The sequence below is a fragment of the Muntiacus reevesi genome, chromosome 22, assembly GCF_963930625.1.
Source record: "Muntiacus reevesi chromosome 22, mMunRee1.1, whole genome shotgun sequence".
Taxonomy (NCBI): Eukaryota; Metazoa; Chordata; class Mammalia; order Artiodactyla; family Cervidae; genus Muntiacus; species Muntiacus reevesi.
This window is the reverse complement of record NC_089270.1, coordinates 1,343,873-1,365,738: the sequence shown is the minus strand read 5'-3', so window position 1 is coordinate 1,365,738 and position 21,866 is coordinate 1,343,873. Positions and strand designations below refer to the sequence as shown.

Below are 21,866 nucleotides of genomic sequence, written 5' to 3'. Positions count from 1 at the left end.
AGCACCCTAGATCAAACCTCCCCCGCTCCAGCTCCAAGTCGCCCCCCTACGCTGCTTCCCCATAAGAAGTGGGATCCAAAACCTCAGAGGTCTGACCAAGAAGAGCCAGACTCAGAATCTGGGTTGTGAACGCCTTCCCCCGTGTCCGCAGAAGACCCCTGTGGCTGCTTCGGTGGAGAGCGGGCCCCGCATCCTCCTGAGGAAGCACCCGGAGCTCTCTGTGCCACCCAGAGAGGTCAGAGGGACAGACTCCGGTCCTGCAGGGCCACAGGCCGTCAGAGGGAGGCCCTCAGAGCCGCAAGCCGGGAGGGAGCAGGGACAGCCTCGCCGCCCTGAGCAGACGGCGGGATCTCGGGCGAGCGCTCAGCAGGGCCCCCCGCCTCCCTCTGGCTCAGCTGCATCTCTGGGCCCGGGCGCCTCCATCCTGCGGGTGCGTCCCCCGCAGAGACGGAAGGCTTGCGGGAAGGGTCCAGGACCCGGGGCGATGTCTGTTCTCCGAGGCACCGGGGTGAGGGGCACGTGGGAAAACGCACCGCCCCCACGCGTGACCCGGGGCACGTGACCCTGGACACCCCGTCTGCAGCCCGGCCGGCTCTGCGGGACCCAGGAGGCCTCGGTGTGTCCAGCAGGGCCTGGGCGAGCAGCGCTTGGGGAGTTCTGCGTGGACTGAGTCTGTGGAGAGAAGCGGGGCTCATGGGGACCCCCTTCTCCCTACCTGTGCCGAGGTGCGTCTGGGTGGTCAGGGTGGGCGTGGGGACGCTTCTTTCCCGTCCCATGGCTGCCGTGCCCACAAAGTAGGTGGCTGGGATTAGCAGGAAGGTAGCCTTTCGTGGTTCAGGGCGCCCCCAGCCGGGATGTGAACTGTCAGGAGGGCTGGTCCCTCCTGCAGGCTGTGAGAGGGAGTCTGGTCCTTGTCTCCCCTGGTTCTGGGGGCTCCAGGTGCCCCAGGGCCTGCAGACGCTTCACTGCCGTCTCCGCCTCTCTCCCCCGTGGCCTCTCCTCTGTGTGTGAGTCCCCTCCCCTTGTCAGAACACTTGTCATTGCAGGCAGGGCCGTTCGGTCATCCTGGATGGCCCCATTCCAAGGCCCTGCCCTACCTTCCATCTGCTAAGGCCCCTTTCCTCAAAGTGTCGGTCACCCAGTGTGTCTGTCTCTTTGCGACCCCACGGACTGTAGCCCGACAGGCTCCTCCGTCCATGGAATTCTCCAGGCAAGAATACTGGAGTGGGCAGCCACTCCCTTATTCCCTTCTCCGGGACATCTTCCCGACCCAGGGATCAACCTCGGGTCTCCTGCATTGCAGGCAGATCCTTTATTGTTAGTCTACTCAGTTGTGTTGACTCTTTGTGACCCCATGAACTGTAGCCACGCCCCGCCCCTGGCTCCTCTGTCCATGGGATTCTCCAGGCCAGAATACTGGAGTGGGTAGCCACTTCCTTCTCCAGGGGTCTTCCCAACCCAGGGATCGAACCCATGTCTCCTGCACTGCAGGCAGATTCGTTACCATCTGAGCCACCAGGAAGCCCCTCAGTACAGCAAGTTGGATCCTGATCCTGATGGAACTGCCAGGCTGCCCATCCTCACCTGCCCGCAGCTTTGGTGGGGTCACGTGGCCGCCGCAGAGCGGACCCGTGTTCCCCCCGCGGAAGGCTCCGTGTAGACTGTGCGTTTGCCTATGTGACTGTGAGTGAGCAGGTGTGGTCAGTCTCGAGAGCCCTCAGCACCTCCACTCACGTGCAGACAGATGACGGGAGCAAACAAGACTCACAGACAGACAGGAGCGGACGGAGGGCGCGCCACGGCGTCGGTCACCAGGGAGACGCAAGGCCACACGAGACATCACTTCACACCCCCCGGGACAGCTAGAGTCAGGAAGCCAGATGGCAGCATGGGGTGGGGAGGACGTGGAGAAATCGGACCTCCAGCGCTGCTGCTCCGTGAGCAGTTTTATTGACGTGATGGACATGCAGCTCTGTATCACGAGGTGTGATTGACATGTGTCAGCTTTAGGGGTACAGCACGAGGATGTGACTCCCATACGTCACGAAATGGTTATCACAGTCAGCTCACTGAACATCCATTTAGCTCTCAGGAACTAAAGAGTCTCTTGATGAAAGTGAAAGAGGAGAGTGAAAAAGCTGGCCAAAATCTAAGATCATGGCATCCGGTCTCATCACTTCATGGCAAATAGATGGGGAAAAGTGGAAACAGTGACAGACTTTATTTTCTTGTGCTCCAGGATCACTGCAGATGGTGACTGCAGCCACAAAATTAAAAGACGCTTGCTCCTTGGAAGAAAAGCTATGACCAACCTAGACAGCATATTAAACAGCAGAGACATCACTTTGATGACAAAGGTCCCTAAGCTGTGGTTTTTCCAGTAGTCATGTACGGAGAGTTCAACAATAAAGAAGGCTGAGCATTGAAGAATTGATGCTTTCCAACTGTGGTGTTGGAGAAGACTTCTGAGAGTCCCTTGGACTGCAAGGAAATCAATCCAGTCCATCCTAAAGGAAATGAACCCTGAATATTCATTGGAAGGACTGATGCTGAAGCTGAAGCTCCAAAACTTTGGTCACCTGATGCAAAGAGTCAACTCACTGGAAAAGCCCGTTTCTGGGAAAGATTGAGGACAAGAAGAGAAGGGGCCAACAGAGGATGAGATGGTTGGATGGCATCATTGACTCAATGGACATGAGTTTGAGCAAATTCCGGGAGATGGTGATGGACAGGGAGGCCTGGCGTGCTGCAGTCTGTGGGGTTGCAAAGAGTCGGACACGAGTGAGCGACTTAAAAAGTGTTTATTTATCATGTTGTACATCATATCGCTAGTGCTTCTTTTTCTTACAGTGAGAAGTTTGTATCTTGTGACCACCTTCATCCAGTTCCCCCTCTGCCATCCCTATCTCTGCTAACACAAGTCTTATCTCTTTTTCTGTGAGTGTGTTTGTTTTAAAGCATATACACTGGAAGCCTTTTTTTAAAAATACATTTATTTGGCTGTGCTGGGTCTTAGGTGGTGGTCTGTGAACTCTTTGTAGTAGCAGGTGAGTTCTAGTTCCCTGACTGGGGATCAAACCTGAGCCCCCTGCTTTGGCAGCACAGAGTTCCAGCCCCCGGATCACTAGGGAAGTCCCCCTCCGTCTGTTTGTTTCTGAAGTACAATTGGTCTACAACACTATTTCAGTTCCTGTTACACAACATGGTGATTTGACAATTCAGAAGGATCACCAGGATGAGTCTAGTTGCGTGGGGAGGGGTGAGGTGGGGTGAGGTGGGTAGACGTGGGTGGGTGTATCCCCGTATAAAGATACGACACAGTTACTGTTCCCCACGCTGTGCATTTCATACCCGCGGCTGGTTAATCTTCTGCTGAAACTTGTCCCTCTGCGTTGCCCCTGCTTTTTCTCTCCTCTCCTCACCCCTCTTCCCTTTGGAAACCATCTGTTTTCTGTAATCTATATCTCTGTTTCTGTTTTGTTACGTTCGTTCACTTGTTATGTTTTTTAGATTCCACGTTGAAATGAAATCATGCAGTATTTGTCTCTTCTCCGTCTGACTTAACCTCACGAAGCATAATACCCTCTAGGCCCATCCATATCGTCACAGATGGCAAGATGCCGTCCTTCTGATGGCCGAGTGCATGTTGTTGCGCATGCCTGCAACATCTTCATCACTCATCTGTGCATCGGCACTTAGGTTGGCGCTGTATCTTGGCTGTTGTAAACAGTGCTGTGATGAACGTGGAGGTGCAGATATCCCTTTCGATTAGTGTTTCCACGTTCTTCAGACAGACTCCCAGAGGTGGGATAACTGCATCAGGTGGCAGTTTCATTCTTAGCTTTTTGAGGAACCTTCATACTGTTCTCTATCGTGTCTGCACCGATTTACATTTCCATGAAAACACACGAGGGTTCCCTTTTCTCCACACTCTTGCTAACATTTGTTATGTGTATTCTTTTTTTTTTTTTTTTTTTTAATATTTATTTATTTGGCTGTGCCATATCTTAGTTGCAGCATGTGGGTTCTAGTTCCCTGACCAGAGATCAAACCCGGGCCCCCAGCATTGGGAGTGCGGAGCCTTAGTCACTGGACCGTCAGGGAAGTCCTTTGTGTACTCTTTTTGATGAAGACCATTCTGACAGGTGTGAGGTGGTATCTCACTGATGTTGTGACTCGCATTTCCTTCATAGTTCCGGATGTTGAGCATCTTTTCATGTGCCTATTGGCCGCCTGCATTTCCTTTTTGGAAAAATGTCTGTTCAGATCCTCTGTCCATTTTTCAGTTGTTTTTTTATGTTGAGTTGTATGAGTCCTTGGTATATTTTGGATACTCTCCCCTTATCAGATTATCACTTGCAAATGTCTTCTCTCATTCTGTAAGTGGCCTTTTCATTTTATCGATAAGTTTCTTCATTGTATAGATGCACTTTAGTTTGATGCTGTCTCATCTGTTTATATTTACTTTTCTTTCCCTTGCTCGAGGAGACAAATAAAAAAATATATATATATCCCTAAGACCAGTGTCAAAGAGCATCCTGCCAATGTTTTCTTTTAGAAGTTTCATGGGTTCAGGTCTTACATTTAAGTCTTTAGTACATTTTGAATTATTTCTGTAGATGGTATGAGAGCATAGTGCAGTTCTTTTGCATGCAGCTATCAAGTTCTCCCAACACCATTTACTGAAGAGGCTGACTTGCCTCCCTTATCATAGATCAATTCCCCATATAAGTATGGGTTCATTTCTGGGTTCTCTAGTATGTTCCATTGATCTGTGTGCCTGGTTTTGTGCCAGGACAATGCTATTTTGATTAGTATAACTTTGCAGTATAGTTTGAAATTAGGATGCATGAGACCTAATTTTTTTTCTTCTTTCTCAAGATGGTTTTGCTATTCAGGGTCTTTGTGTTTCTATACAAATTTTAGAATCATTTGTTGTAGTTCTGTGAAAAATGCTGTTGATACTTTGATAGGGATTGTATTGAATCTGTAGATTGCCTTGGGTAGTATGGTCATTTTTACAGTATTAATTCTTTCAATCTATGAACATGGATTTCCATCTGTTTGTGTTACCTTCAGTTTCTTTCATTAGTGTCTGATAGATTTCTGAGTACAGGTCTTTTACCTCCTTAGTTAAATTTATGCCTAGGTATTTTATTCTTTTTGCTGCTGCTGCTGCTAAGTCGCGTCAGTCATGTCCGACTCTGTGTGACCCCATAGATGGCAGCCCACCAGGCTCCCGTCCCTGGGGTTCTCCAGGCTAGAATACTGGAGTGGGTTGCCATTTCCTTCTCCAGTGTATGAAAGTGAGAAGTGAAAGTGAAGTCGCTCAGTCGTGTCTGACTCTTCACGACCCCATGGACTGTAGCCTACCATTCATGGGATTTCCCAGGCAAGATTACCGGAGCGGGTTGCCATTGCCTTCTCTGTATTCCTTTTGATGCGATTGTAAATGGGATTGTTTTCTTAGTTTCTTTCTGGTAGTTCCTTGTTAGTGTATAGCAACACAATAGGCTTCTGTATGTTAACTTTATATGGCAACTTTGCTCTTACATCTTGTTAAATGGTGCAACCAGTCTGGAAGATAATCAGATTTTCAAAAAATTTAACATAGTCACTGTATGACTGGCACTGTATGGAATTCCACTTTGGTTTATTCTGAAAAGAGCTGAAAACATATCCACATAAAAACCTGTTTGTAGCAGCATTATTCATAATGGCCAAGGTAGAAACAACTCAGATGTCCATCAACTGATGAATGGATTAACAAAATGTGGTCCATCCACATGGTGGAATATTCAGTCGCTCAGTTCAGTCGCTCAGTTGTGTCCAATTCTTTGAGACCCCATGGACTGCAGCACACCAGGCCTCCCTGTCCATCACAAACTCCCAGAGTTTACTCAGACTCAAGTCCATTGAGTCAGTGATGCCATCCAGTCATCTCATCCTCTGTCATCCCCTTCCCCTCCCTCCTTCAGTTTTTCCCAGCATCAGGGTCTTTTCCAGTGAGTAAGCTCTTTGCATCAGATGGCCAAAGTATTAGAGTTTCAGCTTCAACATCACTCCTTCTATGAACACCCAGGGCTGATCTCCTTCAGAATGGACTGGTTGGAGCTCCTTGCAGTCCAAGGGACTCTCAAGAATCTTCTCCAACACCACAGTTCAAAAGCATCAATTCTTCCGTGCTCAGCTTGCTTTATAGTCCAACTCTTGCATCCATACATGACCACTGGAAAAACCATAGCCTTGAGTAGATGGACCTTTGTTGGCAAAGTAATGTCTGTGCTTTTTAATATGCTGTCTAGGTTGGTCATAACTTTCCTTCCAAGGAGTAAGCGTCTTTTAATTTCATGCCTGCAGTCACCATCTGCAGTGATTTTGGATCCCCCAAAATAAAGTCAGCCACTGTTTCCACTGTTTCCCCATCTATTTGCCATGAAGTGATGGGACCAGATGCCATGATCTTAGTTTTCTGAATGTTGAGCTTTAAGCCAACTTTTTCACTCTCCTCTTTCACTTTCATTAAGAGGCTCTTTAGTTCCTCTTCACTTTCTGCCACAAGGGTGGTGTCATCTGCATATCTGAGGTTATTGATATTTCTCCCGGCAATCTTGATTCCAGCTTGTGCTTCATCCAGTCTGGCATTTCTCATGATGTACTCTGCATATACATTAAATAAGCAGGGTGACAATATACAGCCTTGACGTACTCCTTTTCCTATTTGGAACCAGTCTGTTGTTCCATGTCCAGTTCTAACTGTTGCTTCCTGATCTGCATACAGGTTTCTCAAGAGGCAGATAAGGTGGTCTGGTATTCCCATCTTTCAGAATTTTCCACAGTTTACTGTGATCCACACAGTCAAAGGCTTTGGCATAGTTAAAAAAGCAGAAATAGATGTTTTTCTCGAACTCTCTTGCTTTTTCGATGATCCAGTGGATGTTGGCAATTTGATCTCTGGTTCCTCTGCCTTTTCTAAAACCAGCTTGAACATCTGGAAGTTGACGGTTCACGTATTATTGAAGCCTGGCTTGGAGAATTTTGAGCATTACTTTACTAGCGTGTGAGATGAGTGCAATTGTGCAGCAGTTTGAGTACTCTTTGGCGTTGCCTTTCTTAGGGATTGGAATGAAAACTGACCTTTTCCAGTTCAGCCACAAAAAGAAATGAAGTGCTGACACGTGCTACTACATAGAGTAACCTTACACACACGCTAAGTGAAAAGAAGCCAGATGTGAAAGACCACAGCTTATATGATTGCCTTTAGTTAAATGCCCAGAACAGGCGCATCCATACACATGGTGGATTAAGAGGGACCGCTAGGAATGGGGGTGAGGCTTCTTTGGGGGCAATGAAAAGATTCTAACTTTGGTTCCTGGTGATGGTGGATGCTCTGTGAATACACTAAACCCCGGCATTGCATACTTTAATCAGGTGGATGTTATGGGAGGTGAGTCATGTCTCAGTAAAACTGTTTCTAGAAGCCAAGTTCATGCTCTCTGGAGAAGGGGTGGCAGGGCTCTTCCGAGCGGCCCCGGGTGAGGCCAGGGTCAGAGGGTCTGTGCTGGGACACCGCAGCCACCCTGGGTTCCCAAGTCCTTGAGTCCTTCAGGGGGTGGTCTGGAGCGGTGTGCTCCCCCTTCTGGTTCACCAGGGGCCCCCTCAGTGCTGGCTCCTGCTGACATCCTGTCGCTTAGGTGCTCCCATGGGGACCTCCCCGGGGATTCCTCCCCAACCAGCGTGTTCCTGGGATCCAGGCGGGAAGGGCCTCTCCCAGTCCACTTCAGCCCAGCCCGGGGTCAGGGGACGTGCTCAGGACAGTAGGCTGTGCCCGGGGAGGGCTCCGGCCTGGGCCAGCAAGGCCGAGATCTGGGTGAGCACCTGCAGTAATCCATGTGACCCAGCACCCGGGATCCCTGCTCCAGACCTCTGATTGCTCCTCTGATTAAACAAATAGGTTCAATTCACGTGCGTTATAATTAACTCATCTCAAGTCATTTTTGAAGGAGAGAAATAATTCATAATAAGCAGTTTAAATTCCCATTTCCCATGAGCGGATTTCCGTCCGTGCTAGAAGCTGAGAAGACTGCAGCCTCTCCACGGCTGTTTCCCGGGTTGCTAGCAACCAGGCAGGACTTTTCCCGGCAGCAGGGCGTGGCCCCGTGTCACCCCGCAGGCCCGAGACTTCTGGGACAGTGTCCCGCGGCTGTTAGCAGAGCGGGAACAGAATTGATTGGCATGCTAACAAGTTCACTAGGTAATAAGTCTTAAAAATAAAATGCTTTTTAAAGAACCTGAAACCTATTGAAATTCAAAGACGAGCTCTCCTGCAGTTTGAAAGCCCAGCTGTCAGTCACCGTTTGTTCCGATCGGTGCCGCGGTGACCCCCCCTCCGCCCCCCAGGGCGCTGCCACCCTGGGCTCCTCTCCTCCGCGGTTACGGAAGAGCTGCTTTATGACCCGCTGCAGCTGCTGCGGTTACATTTCCTGCAACCAGTGTTCCCCGCGTGTCATCTGTATATATATACAACACTCGATTGAGAGTTTTATCTGAGAATGCATTCTCCTGAAAACCCTTCTCGAGATGCTCAGCTATCTCCAGGCATCGTGTCTGCACGTGCCGCAGCCAAGGCCCGTGTGGTCACCTGGGGTGTTGCACGGCCCCACGCCCAGCGTTATACCCTGGAAGGAGGGTGTCCAGCCCGACGGGGCCACCTCACCCTCGCGGGACCAGACCAGCCTTCTCCAGGGCAGGGGCCTGCTTCTCTGGAGCGGGTCCTCCTGTGGTGGGGGTCGGCGTTATCCAGGGGCCTTCGTTGTGCCGCATGGGCAGGGACCCTCCGCGGGGGTTCTCCTGAGGCGGGCTGCCCTCCGGAGTGACCCACAGCGGGGCCGCTGCCCCTCCGAACTGGCTGTGGCTTTCATGGCAGCTGAGACCAGCTCGGTGGGGGGACCACAGCCTGGAGAGCCAGCAGGGGCAGGGAAGCGGCTCGCTGGGTGTCTAAACTGGTCCCGGAATTGAAAGCTTCCAGGGCACGCATTCAGCAGACCACCTAGGAGGCCGCACAGGCCTGGGCTTGCCGCAGGGCGGTCGGCGGTCAGCTCTGCCTAGGAAGGTTCTCTTGCTGTTCAGTCGCTCGGCCGTGTCCGCCTCTGTGACCCCGGGGACTGCAGCAGGCCAGGCTGTACTGGTGGTGACCTTACCCCAGGTCCCTGGGTTCCAAGAGTGAGCAGTGGCCGGAGGGGCAGCCTCAAGGCCCTGGTGGAGGAGCCTGGATGGGAAGACAGGCAGCTGGGTGCAGGTGGGTGCAGGGTATCCAGCAAAGGCAAGGCTGCCACCTTGGAATGACAGCAGTGTGTGCCCGTCTGGGGCTCCGATCCGCTGACGGGTGACGGGTGATGCAGCCAGGTCAGCGCTAAGGCCCTGATGTGCTGGTGTGGACCAGGCCAGCCTTGAGGACCAGGGTCACGGCTGCCCAGCACACCCAGGCCCCAGGGACGGAAGGATGTGGTGGAGACCCGTAGGAGGGCCTGGCTCGGTGTTTGTTTGGAGGCGGTGAAGGGTTTCCGGTCCTGGTGGCCCGTGGTCAGTGGGTTTCCCTGACAGTCTCGTGTGGCCTGGGCAGCTTCCCTGAGTCTAGACCCCGAGGGCCAGCAGGCTGCCGGGAGGCCCCGCTCGGGGAGCAACCAGACTCTGTGCACGATCCGGGGTCTTCTCTGGTTTCTTGGCTACGCTGTGTTCAGGCTTGGCAGAGCGGGGTCTGAGGCTTTGCCGGGGGGCTTGTCCAGGAGAGGCCCAGGCCTGGGCTGGCCCCACCAGCCTTCACCCCTGAGCTGCCTGCTGCCTGTCCACCACCTGGGGAGCCACCGAGATCTGGAAGGCTCTCCTCTGCCCAGTGGGAGGGTGGTGGGGGTCCCATGGGGTGTGATCTTGGGAACGAGGGTTCGGAGCCCAGCTCCTGTCCTGGGGCAGCTGGGGGACAGGCAGGGGGCGGGGGCTGGCTGCTCTCCATCGCCGGGCTTGCACTGGGGGCACGAGGGGGCTGGTCCTTTCCGTCCTGGCCACGCTGCCTGTCCTGCCATCTGTCCTGCCCACCTGTCCTGCCATCTGCCTCCTCCCCTCCTCCCCTTCCTGGAGCTTGGCTGCGGTGACCAGGCATCCTCCTAAGGTTTTCCTGCTGCCGCGTTTGCTTCCTACTTGGGGAGCAAGAGTCACGGATCCTGTCCTGGTTACGCTTAACCTCCTCCTCTTTCCCAGGCGGACCCCCGAGGGTCCTTAGAGTGAGACCTGGGCTGACCGCCGGCTCTGCTGTGCCCACTGATGTGAGCTTGGCTGTGAGTTTTCTTCATCTGGGCCGGTATCGGGCCACCTCACCGAAGGGCCTGGTGATACCTACTGAGACAAACCTGGTACCCTGGCCGGGGCTGGGGGCACTCATGGTTCCCGCCACGTTCTGCCCCAGCCCAGCTGGCCAGCCTCGTGAAGCGTGGGTCCCTCCAGCATCGTCACACGCCTGGCTCAGACGGGCACTTGAGGGCAGGGCCTCAGCTCACACACACCCGGGCATCCACGTCCGCATCCCACACCCCCGGCCCGCATCACAGAGCAGGTGTTTGCATGATGGATAATTCCATCAGCTTCACAGAACCGGTTCTGAATTGCCAGCTTCGGCGCTTCGGACTTTCTCAGTCCCTGCTGTGTTTTTGTGTGTTTTCTCTTGCCTTCTTGGAGGCTGCTTGTTCACTACTCATCTAACCGCCCAAGTGCTATCTTCGTGAGTTTTATTTTTGTCCTGTAACAGTGAAAACTGTCACTGCTATGGATTTATTTTGAGAAAATATTGACATCGTGTGCCAGAAAGACATCCTTACTGGGCTCTATTTTATTCTCTCATGGTTTTTATTTCAAGGTAGGGTGAGTACTTCTTCCTGACCGTATCAATTGATTCTCTTTGCCGTGGACATTTTACTCAGGGACATTTGAAAGTCTCATTTAAAATTTAATGTTAAACGTTGTTGAATGAGGCCGGCTGATCCAAGTCGCAGAGAGCAGCGCGTCTGTCCTCTCCTCTCTGTCTCCCTGCAGTCCGCGGTCCCGCCTCCAAGCTGGCCTGAGGGTGACCCTGCCCTGCTGGACCGATTTAGGTCTGAGTGATGAGCCAGGCTAGAGATTGCTGTGTTCGCTTTGTCCTCTGCATACTTAGAAATGGAAACGTGGCACCAAAATGTTCTTTTGGATCCTGTTGATCAGCACAAATTGAATTGCTGAAGTTGTGTTCATTCATTTCCTGGACCCTTGCCTGGAAGTTTCGTCTTCACAGCGTCTGGGTCTCCTGGTGGGGATCTGACACCATCGGCAAGATTCTCCAGCTGCACCTTGGCACCCTGAGCCCCCCGGGAACTCTTTCCATCTTTTCAGCTCTGGCTGTGTGTCACGGCCTGTGGGATCTCAGTTCCCTGACCAGGGATCGAACCCGTGCCCCTTTGCTGGAAGCGTGGAGGCCTAACCACTGGGCCGCCAGGGAAGTCCACAGAGGAGAATTTTGATTCTTTGTTGGAAATCATTCCTTCCGAGGGGGCTGGAAAGCTATCTCGGAATATAGCTAAAATTTTAAAATCACACAGGCCTTCTGTATTTCAACAAAATAAAGATAGTTGCCAGCTTTAAAAATTTTTTTCTGAATTCTCTAATTTCTTCAATGCGTGCACGTGTGCGCCTGTGTGTGTTGTACACATCTCTCTATTTTTGGTGACGGTCAACACACTCGTAGCTCTGGTCTTAAGCTCTTGGCTGTACTGGAAGCAAAGCGCCATGAGCCCAAAAGGTCCATCTTGGTCCTTCCACTCCCAGGCGACAGGTTCCGCTCCGCCCGGGGTCGTGTCCCCAGGGAGGGGGAGGCCAGTTTGGAGGATGTTTGTTGCTCATGGTCACGGAGGTGTGTGGCCCACCCAGTCTGGGGGTGCTGGTTGGAGTCCCCCGATACTGTGCTATCGTTTTCTTCCCTGCCTTTCCCTGGGCGGGCGGCCCTCTTCAGCTCCCTTCTGCCTTCTCCCTCATGTGGGTGTCAGCCACGCCCTGGAGGTGCCAGGTTAAACCCTGGCTGGGGGTCAGAGGACAAGGGTGTCTCTCCCTACCCCCAGCTTCTGAAACCAGGAGGAGGCCCCGGGGTAGGAAGTGGGTCCAGACGGGCCGTAATGGAGGGATGGGCCCCGGGGGCCTTGAGGCCAGGGTGGTGAGGGCACCGTCCAGGCGGCTGGCCGCCTTCCAGCCCCTCTCCTTCCGGTCAGCACAAGGAAGGGGGCAGAATGTACTGCCAGCCGCTGACCCCACCCTGGTTCCCCTCTCGTCACAGAGGGGTCACTGTGGGCATCCTGGGGGAGTCAGCGGAGCCCATGGAGGGGACCCGGGAGTCATGGACGCCGGGGGCCCGCAGGGTGGGGTCTGCCTGCCCTGGTTCTGCATTCTCAGCAGTGGGTGCTCAGGTGCCTTTGCTGGGTAGGGATTGGGGCGGGGGGTGAATCTCCGATCTCCTGTGAAAAGTCCCCTGGGGGTCCTCCCCACGATCCAAGACCCCTGCTCGGAGGACGATCCATCCGGGAACGGGTGACCCTGGGGGAGGGGCGAAATTCAGGCTCCATGAGCTGAGCTGTGAGCTGAGAAATCACAAAAATAAGTTACCTTGTGTTCGGCAGACTGCAGGGCGTAGTCACGGGTGGGCTGCCTCCCAGGCGGGAGGAGGAGGGAGCAGGGGCTGACCTGCTATCACCTTCGCGCCCGTCTCTCTGCGAACACGGAGGGCCCTCGTGTAAAGACACGCTCGAGGGTGCCGTTCCCCCCTCCCGTGGACGTGTCCTCACCCTGCACTCAGATCGAGGGGACACGGCCTTGGCCCCAGGGCCGGAGGGAGACCACGTGGAGGTCTGCGGTGGCCGGAAGTGTGTGGACAGGACACGCGGTGTGACCACTGGGCTAGAGCTGGGGGCGGGCAGGGGACCTGCAGGCCGGACGGAGGCGCATCGAGACCCCGGGTCGGAAGGGCCCCCTGGGGGTTCCGTGGGAGCTGAGCCTCTGAGAGGAGGGTGTGCCTCCCCAAAGCCCCACTCCTCCTGGCATCATGGAAGCTGGGCTGCGGGCTGGGGGGCCTGGGCAGCAGAGCCGGCCCTCCCTTCAGCCACTGCCTTTATGGCCTCGGCTCAGTCTCCGGAGTAAAGCTCCTTCCTAAGAGTGAGTCCACTGTCCTCGGCCGCCAGCACGCCCCAGCCCCTGTCTGTGCTCACCCGCCCCCCACGCACGCAGGGACGCGGGGGCCCATCAGGGTGAGGGGGCCACACCCAGGTGCCCGCTCACTCCGCTCTCCCCACAGCGGTCGGACCCACAGCTGCTGGCGCAGTTCTACCATGCAGACGAGGAGCTGAGCCAGGTGGCCGCCGAGCTGGACAGCCTGGACGGGCGGAAAGACCCCCAGCGCTGCACGCTGCTGGTCAGCCAGTTCCGCTCCTGCCAGGTGAGGGGTGGGGCGGGGCGGAGGGAGGCGGGGAGCCCAGCTGGCGGGGGGCAGAGCTGGTGAGAAGGGGCGGGCTCACGGGCCCCCTCCAGGGGTATTGGGGGGGGCGGGGATGGAGGGCCAGCGGAGAAGGGGGTGGGCCTGCGGGTGGCTGACCTAAAGCTGGCGGGTGGCGACCTCCCCGCTGCACGGTCCAGACCGCCCTGCTGGGAATTCCTGCGGCCCAGAAATCACGGCTTCACCAGCCGGACAACTTCTGCTGAGCGACAGCGGGGTGGGTCATTCGCCGAGTCCCCGAGCCTTCTCAGCCCACCAGCCTGCGCCTGTCCGCTCAGGGAGGTGGGGGCTTGCTTGGGTGTGTGTCTGAGATCACAGGGCGGGTAGGATCCTGCCAAGGGTTTCAAGCACCAGGGTTCTGACGGGAGGAGTGCATCCTCTTCTGTCATCTCTCAGGAGGGGCCAGGGCCCAGGGGGCCACGAGGGTCTCCTACCTGTCTGGTCCCTGCAGCTCACTGAGCCCTGCCGGCGAGGAGGCCGCTCTCTGCTCCTCCCCACCTGGCCCTGCTCTCCTGGCCGGGGGGACTTGCTCCCTGGGACTCTTTGATCCCAAGCCCTCCTGGACCTGCTCACTGCATGATACACAGAGAGATCGAGTGGCTGAAACTTATCTGGCGCCTTGCAGAGCCTCGGCAGAAAAGCAGAGAGGGAGATCTGCCCTGTGACTGGATGCAGGCGAAGCAACTTTAAAAAGGTGGACAAAAGTCATAAAAATCAGTTAAAGTACCTTACACTCACACGGCAAAACCAGAACCTTTCACGTCTCATGCTCCCTGAGAACCTCTGTGTCGGGGTCCCCAAGGCCACCCCAGGTTCCAGCAGGAGAACGCGTAGGACTCGGCACATTTATTCTCTCGGCTCTGATCCATCACAGAGAGAAGCTGCAAAGCAGAACCAGCAATGGGAGAAGGTCCAGTGGGGGCGGGGCTGGGGTCCAGGGGAGTCGGGCGCCAGCTTCCAGAATCCTGTCCCGAGGACACACACGGACCCACAGAGACACATGTCCCCAGGGAAGCCCGTCACAGACTCAGAGCCGGGGTTCTTACTGGGGGCCGGGCCCGGGGGCCCCTCTGCTGGGCAGACACTCAATCCAGCCCCAGGGAGAAGGGTGTGAGCGCAGACACAGCAGGGAGGCACAGAGAGCCCCCATCGGTGGGGGTGCTGGGGGCCCTGCCGACACCCCACCTCCTGGACGCCAACCCAGGGCCAGCCCCGCACGTGGGCCTCTCGGAGGACGGCAGTCAGACCTGCCGGGAGGACCGCTCTCTGCACAACTGCATGGCCCCAAGTGTGGCTGAGGCCCCCCGGGTCCTGGCTCCATACTCAGGTGCCCACTCAGGTAAAGGACTTGGAAGAGCTGCTGAAGTGGGCCTCCCTGTGCCAGCCGTACCTTCAGAGATGCTTGGTGGGGTCACATGTAACTGGCCTGTTACTGGGGCGCCTGCGGCTGTCAGGGGCTCCTGCGGCGGTGAATTCCTGTGAAGCTCAGCTGGTCACAGTGGGAAGTGATTCTCATCTCTAAAGTCTCTCCCGAAACAGGCGTTTTGTCCTTTCTAGTTTTCATCGAGGTCTCACGTTCTGTTTCTCACAGTGCCGCTGGGTCATTCCCTCCTTCGTTCCGCGGCGCTTACCCGCAGAGGTGCCCCTCTGCAGAAGGCGGATGATGCCACGGGGGGCAGGCAGGCTTGGGGGGACGGGGCGGGCGTCTCGCAGGCCGCTGCAGTCAGGGAGGGGTTTGGACAGAGGCCGTGCGCCGGGGGGTGCCGTGAGTGACCACGACACACAGGAGATAAAATGTGCTGGTCTGGCGGAGGGGCTGGCTGCAGCACGCCCTGCTGGGCCCCTGGGTGGCCTTGATTTTACAGCCCTGTCACCCTGGGGGGTCACCCGGATTTAGCTGGTCTCCAGTCCAGGGGGCTCAGTGGTGAGGAATCCGTATGCCAATGCAGGGGACATGGGTTCGATCCCTGGGTCGGGAAGGTCCCCTGCAGGAGGGAATGGCAACCCACTGCAGTCTTAGTGCCTGGAGAATCCCGCGGACAGTGGAGCTTGGCGGGCTGCAGTTCAGCAGGCCGCAGAGTCGGACACGACTGAGCAGGCACGCACTTGCTCTTCCCCGCTGGCTTCTTCCCCGCCCCTGATGTTCCCAGCATCTGTGCGTCAGTTCCCAGAGCATGTGGACGCCCCCCACCAAGTGCCCAGAGGTCACGACTTTCTCAGCGGTGGGTAGGGGCTTGGCCCCTTGCCTGGGGCACCACAGGCTTCCCAGGTGCCATCACACCAGGTGCCCTCCACTCAGCGGGGGCATCTGTGCGGAGCCCGCAGGACAGCACCAGCCCAGCCTGGTTCTGCTTCCCGGGGGGGGCCTGAGGGTCACATTTTCCTAATTCTTTACAAGTCTGGTCATTTTTTTATTGGCTGCCTGGCATTGGGACTTCTACCTTGCTGGTAGCCGAATATTTTTGTTTTCCTGTTAAGCTATTGTTATTTTGTAATACAGTTTGGTTACTTGTAAATGGTTGGATCCTTTTTTTTTTAAGATGTCACGCAGGATCAGAGCTCTGGGGCTAAGAAGCGTTGCTGCTGAGTACCCTGGCTGTGGACTCAGTGCCCTGTGGTCTGTGAGCATTTCTACACCGTGGGCCCTGTGCCCAGCTGGGCACTCAGGGGCCTCCCCGCGCTGTCTCCCCGGGCAGCCCGCTCATCTCCACTACTCTATCCTCTGGATTCTGGTGGCCTTGGCCTCCCCAGACTCTCGGTTCTGTCTCTTCAGCCAGGGCATTTGCTGGGTCCCGCATGGTCCCCTCTGTCTGTGCCGGGACCCGAGAATTCCCTCCAGGCAGTGAGCTGGGCGGTCACAGCTCCCGCCTCATCTGTTTTTCTTCTCGCTGGGGTCATGCATTGCCTGAGGTCCAGTGTCTGGAGAATCCTTGTCTTGTTTCCATATTTATCATTTGAGGAGGTAGTTTTCATTCCTGTCACTCCATCTTGGCTGGAATCGGACGTCCCAGTAAAGATCCCACGAGGGACACTGTGTGTTCAGCACGGCTCCAGCTCTGGGGACCGGTCGGTGTCCCTGGGTCCCTCGGCAGATATTTACTGGGGCATCCTCAGGCAGCTCCGGTCCTGGGCTGGGCGGTGGGGAGCATCACCACCAAAAGGCCACACGACGTTGGGCAAGGCTTGGCTCCCTGGCCCTCAGTAGCCTCCACTGTTTCCTGGGCACTTGCTGGTGGTTTTGACATTAGTTTTTTGTTAGTTTGTTGAATTGTGAGAAAGGGACCTGCCCACCCAGAAAATCTTTTAAAAAGAACTGACAGTAAGACTGCTCAGTGATGGTTGGATTTTATTTTCATGTTTTGTGCAGTTCTTCTTATGGTGCAGAATTTCCTTCAGAGTTTAGGGCATCACCTGTGTGCATTAGAAAGTCGCGCTTCCTGCTCACATCTACTGCCTGAGAAAAACGAAGCTCAAGCCTCAGAGGAAGGGAGGGCCGTTGAGACAAAATTGCCCAGGGTGAGAGTGTCAACGAGTGCGGTCTCTCTGGAAAGCAATTTGGCAGAATGGGATCAGAGCCTTTAACTGCAGTTCACGCTTGGCTTTGTCACGCTGCCTCTAGGCATATGGCTTCTGAGGGGCCAGCCCGAAGTTCAGCATCAGGCACCGCATGGTGACTGCATTATTCGTGGAAAATTAGAAGTGTCGTAAGCGTCCAGCAGAGGCGGAAACAGGGAGTTGAAAGGATGGTGCGTGCGCTGAGATCTTACGTGGCTCCCCGTCACAAGCTGGACTTCTGGGAAGTCACAGTAGTGTGTCCCAACAGTAAGCAACAGCAGCAGCGTGCAGAGTGACGTACGCGGGCGGGCCCAGCTGACGGAAGGAAGCCCGTGGGGACAAGAGCAGGGAGAGGCCGTGCCACCGGCAGCCTCTGTTCCAAGGACACTCCCCGCCCCTCCCCGCCCCTCCGCATTCCTAGTTCCCAGTTCCTGGGATGGATGTGCATTCATCTCAGCCTTAACAAACCACAAAGAAACGAAATTTTCAACATTCTTGTAATTCTACTGAATGAATGGTACATGTTTCCAGAACAGGACATTTTGAGAAAAGAGTGGGGTGGCATCTAAGGTTCAGTGAAGCAGCTTTGAGGAGGCCGGGCTTACAGGTCAGCCCTTAGTGACGTCCGTCCGACAGCAGGTCTTGCCTGACCGTGTTGCCATCGAGCCCAGGATGACACAGGCTGAGAATGTCAGTCAAAGCGGCACAGAGAGTGGGTGTTGAAGATCGGCTTCTAGAGCGTCTGTCCACCCAGTTCAGTTCAGTTGCTCAATTGTGTCTGACTCTTTGCAACCCCATGGACTGCAGCACGCCAGGCCTCCCTGTCCATCACCAACTTCCAGAGCTTGTTCAAACTCATGTCCATCGAGTCAGTGATGCCATCTAACCATCTCACCCTCTGTCATCCCCTTCTCCTCCCACCTTCAATCTTACCCAGCATTATGGTCTTTTCCAAGGAGTCCGTTCTTCGAATCAGGTGGCCAAAGTATTGGAGTATCAGCTTCAGCATCAGTCCTTCCAATGAACATTCAGGACTGATCTCCTTTAGGATGGACTGGTTGGATCTCCTTGCAGTCTGAGGAATTCTCAAGAGTCTTCTCCAACACCACAGTTCAAAAGCATCAATTCTTTGGTGTTCAGCTTTCTTTATAGTCCAACTCTCACATCCATACATGACTACTGGAAAAACCATAGCTTGGACTAGATGGGCCTTTGTTGGCAAAGTAATGTCTCTGCTTTTTAATATGTTACCTAGGTTGGTCATAACTTTCCTTCCAAGGAGCAAGTTTCATTTAATTCCATGGCAGCAGTCACCATCTGCAGTGATTTTGGAGCCCAAGAAAATGAAGTCTGTCAGTGTTTCCGTTGTTTCTCCATTGTTTGCCATGAGGTGATGGGACCAGATGCCATGATCTTAGTTTTTTGAATGTTGAGCTTTAAGTCAACTTTTTCACTCTCCTCTTTCACTTTAATCAAGAGGCTTTTTAGTTCTTCTTCACTTTCTGCCATAAGGGTGGTATCATCTGTGTATCTGAGGTTATTGATATTTCTCCCGGCAGTCTTGATTCCAGCTTGTGCTTCATCCAGCCCAGCGTTTGTCATGATGTACTCTGCATTTAAGTTAAATAAGCAGGGTGACAATACACAGCCTTGACATACTCCTTTCCCAATTTTGAACCAGTCTGTTGTTCCATGTCCGGTTCTAACTCTTGCTTCTTGACTTGCATACAGATTCTTCTCAGGAGGCAGGTCAGGTGGTCTGGTATTCCCATCTCTTTTAAGAATTTTCCACAGTTTGTTGTGATCTACACAGTCAAAGGCTTTGGCGTAATCAATGAAGCAGAAGTAGATGTTTTTCTGGAATTTTCTTGCTTTTTCTATAATCAAATGAATGTTGGCAATGTGATCTCTGGTTCCTCTGCCGTTTCTAAATCCAGCTTGAACATCCGAAAGTTCATGGTTCATGTACTGTTGAAACCTTGCTTGGAGAATTTTGAGCAGATGAGTGCAATTGTGCGGTAGTTTGAACATTCTTTGGTATTGCCTTTCTTTGGGATTGGAATGAAAACTGAGATTTTCCAGTCCTGTGGCTGCAGCTGAGTTTTCCAAATTTGCTGGCATATTGAGTGCAGCACTTTCACAGCGTCATCTTTTAGGACTTGAAATAGCTGAGCTGGGATTCCATCACCTCCACTAGCTTTGTTCATAGTGATGCTTCCTAAGGCTCACTTGGCTCCGCATTCCAGGATGTTTGACTCGAGGTGAGTGATCACACCATCGTGGTTACCTGGGTCATTAAGATCTTTTCTGTATAGTATTTCTGTGTATTCTTGCCACCTCTTCTTAACATTTGTTGCTTCTGTTAGGTCTATACCATTTCTGTCCTTTATTGTGCCCATATGCTTCCCTGATACCTCAGTTGGTAAAGAACTTGCCTGAAATGCAGGAGACCCCGGTTTGATTCCTGGGTCAGGAAGATCCACTGGAGAAGAGATAGGCTACCCGCTCCAGTATTCTTGGGCTTCCCCTGTGGCTCAGCTGGTAAAGAATACGCCTGCAGTGAGGGAGACGTGGGTTCGATCCCTGGGTTGGGAAGATCCCCTGGAGAAGGAAAAGGCGACCCACTCCAGGATTCTGGCCTGGAGGATCCTGTGGACTGTACAGTCCATGCGGTCACAAAGAGTCAGACACAACTGAGTGACTTTCACTTTCACTTTTGCATGAAATGTTCCCTTGGTATCTCTAGTTTTCTTGAAGAGAAAATCCAAGTCCTTCTCGTCTCTAGTCTTCCCCATTCTGGTGTTTCCCTCTATTTCTTTGCATTGATCACTGAGGAAGGCTTTGTCATCTCTCCTTGCTATTCTTTGAAACTCTGCATTCAGATGGGTATATCTTCCTTTTTCTCCTTTGCCTTTCGCTTCTCTTCTTTTCACAGCTATTTGTAAGGTCTCCTCAGACAGCCATTTTGTATTTTTGCATTTCTTTTTCTTGGGGAAGGTTTTGATCACTGCCTCCTATACTATGTCACAAATCTCCGTCCGTAGTTCTTCAGGCACTTTATCAGATCTAATCCCTTGAATCTATTTGTCACTTCCAGTGCATAATTGTAAGGGATTTTATTTAGGTCATACCTGAACAGTCTAGTGGTTTTCCCAACTTTCTTCAATTTAAGTCTGAATTTGGCAATAAGGACTTCATGATCTGAGCCACCGTCAGCTCCTGGTCTTGTTTTTGCTGACTGTATAGAGCTTCTCCATCTTCCCCTGCAAAGAATATAATCAATTTGTCAATCAATCAATCAATATAGTCAATTTTGGTATTGACCATCTGGTGATGTCCATGTGTAGAGTTGTCTCTTGTGTTGTTGGAAGAGGGTGTTTGCTATGACCAGTGCATTTTCTTGACAAAACTCTGTTAGCCTTTGCCCTGCTTCATTCTGTACTCCAAGGCCAAACTTGCCTGTTACTCCAGGTATCTCTTGACTTCCTACTTTTGCATTCCAATCCCCTGTGATGATAAGGACACCTTTTTTTGGTGTTAGTTCTAGAAGATCTTGTAGGTCCTCATAGACATGTTCAACTTCAGCTTCTTTGGCAGTAGTGGTTGGGCCACAGACATGGATTACTGTGATATTGAATGGTTTGCCTTGGAAACGAACAGAAATCACTCTTTTGTTTTTGAGGTTGCATCCAAGTAATGTATTTTGGACTCTTTTGTTGACTGTGAGGACTACTCCATTTCTTCTAAGGGATTCCTGCCTACAGTAGTAGATATAATGGTCATCTGAGTTAAACTCACCCACTCCAGTCCATTTTAGTTCACTGATGTCTAAAATGTCTATGTTCACTCTATCTCCTGCTTGATTACTTCTAATTTGCCTTGATTCATGGACCTCACATTTCAGGTTCCTATGCCATATTGCTCTTTACAGCATCGGACTTTACTTCCATCACCAGTCACACCCCCAACTGGGCGTTGTTTTCTCTTTGGCTCCATCCCTTCATTCTTTCTGGAGTTATTTCTCCACTCTTCTCCATGAGCATATTGGGCACCTACCCACCATCTGTCCACCCAGGAATTCCGTTTCTCTAGCTCTGTCCTCAGAAATGTGTGCACAGGCGTTCAGAGAGATGTTTGGGGCGGTCCCCGTGGCCGAGCCTGCAGGGAGCCGAGGGTGGGTCTGCAGGGGGAGGTTCGGCCGTCGCAGAGGGCGCCGCACTGTGCCTGTGGGGACTGATGCGAGAAGTGCCCCAGTGCTCATGGCGGGCGCCCTAGACACCTGGCCGTGGGGAAGGGGAGGCAGGCGGGTGTTCCTCCCTGGGTGCTTCTGGGAGGGTCGGGCTCCTCGCAGCGTGAGCCACGCAGGCCCCCGGGCGCTGCCGCGTGGCTGCGACACCTCCCCGAACACCAGGGCTTGCTTCTCGGATTTGCCCAGCGGTCCTGCCAAGCTGCCCGCTGGAGCTGCGTCCTAGTGCCGTCCCCGCTTCTGTTTCAGGACAACGTGCTGAACATCATTAACCAGATCATGGACGCGTGCATCCCCCAGGACCGAGCCCCGCGGGACTTCTGTGTCAAGTTCCCCGAGGAGATCCGCCACGACAACCTGGCCGGCCAGCTGTGGTTCGGCGCCGAGGTAGCCCAGCTGGTCCTCCGTGACTGTCCCCCGTGGGCGCCTGCAGATGCAGGGCGTCTCCTCTCCCCCGGGTGGCAGACGGTGCTGAGCCTGCTCCCCTGAAACTACACAAGCAAATGC

At 53.7% G+C, this 21,866-nt stretch overlaps 1 protein-coding gene across 1 annotated transcript in view; it reads left to right on the top strand.

Annotated features, from left to right (window-relative positions):
- ZFYVE28 (zinc finger FYVE-type containing 28) overlaps positions 1–21,866 on the top strand; it is a 93,202-nt gene that overhangs the window by 31,465 nt on the left and 39,871 nt on the right. The window contains exons 2-3 of the mRNA XM_065914054.1: positions 13,361–13,501; positions 21,609–21,746. Coding sequence (XP_065770126.1) covers positions 13,361–13,501; positions 21,609–21,746 — 279 coding nt within the window. The remainder of the gene's footprint in view (positions 1–13,360; positions 13,502–21,608; positions 21,747–21,866) is intronic.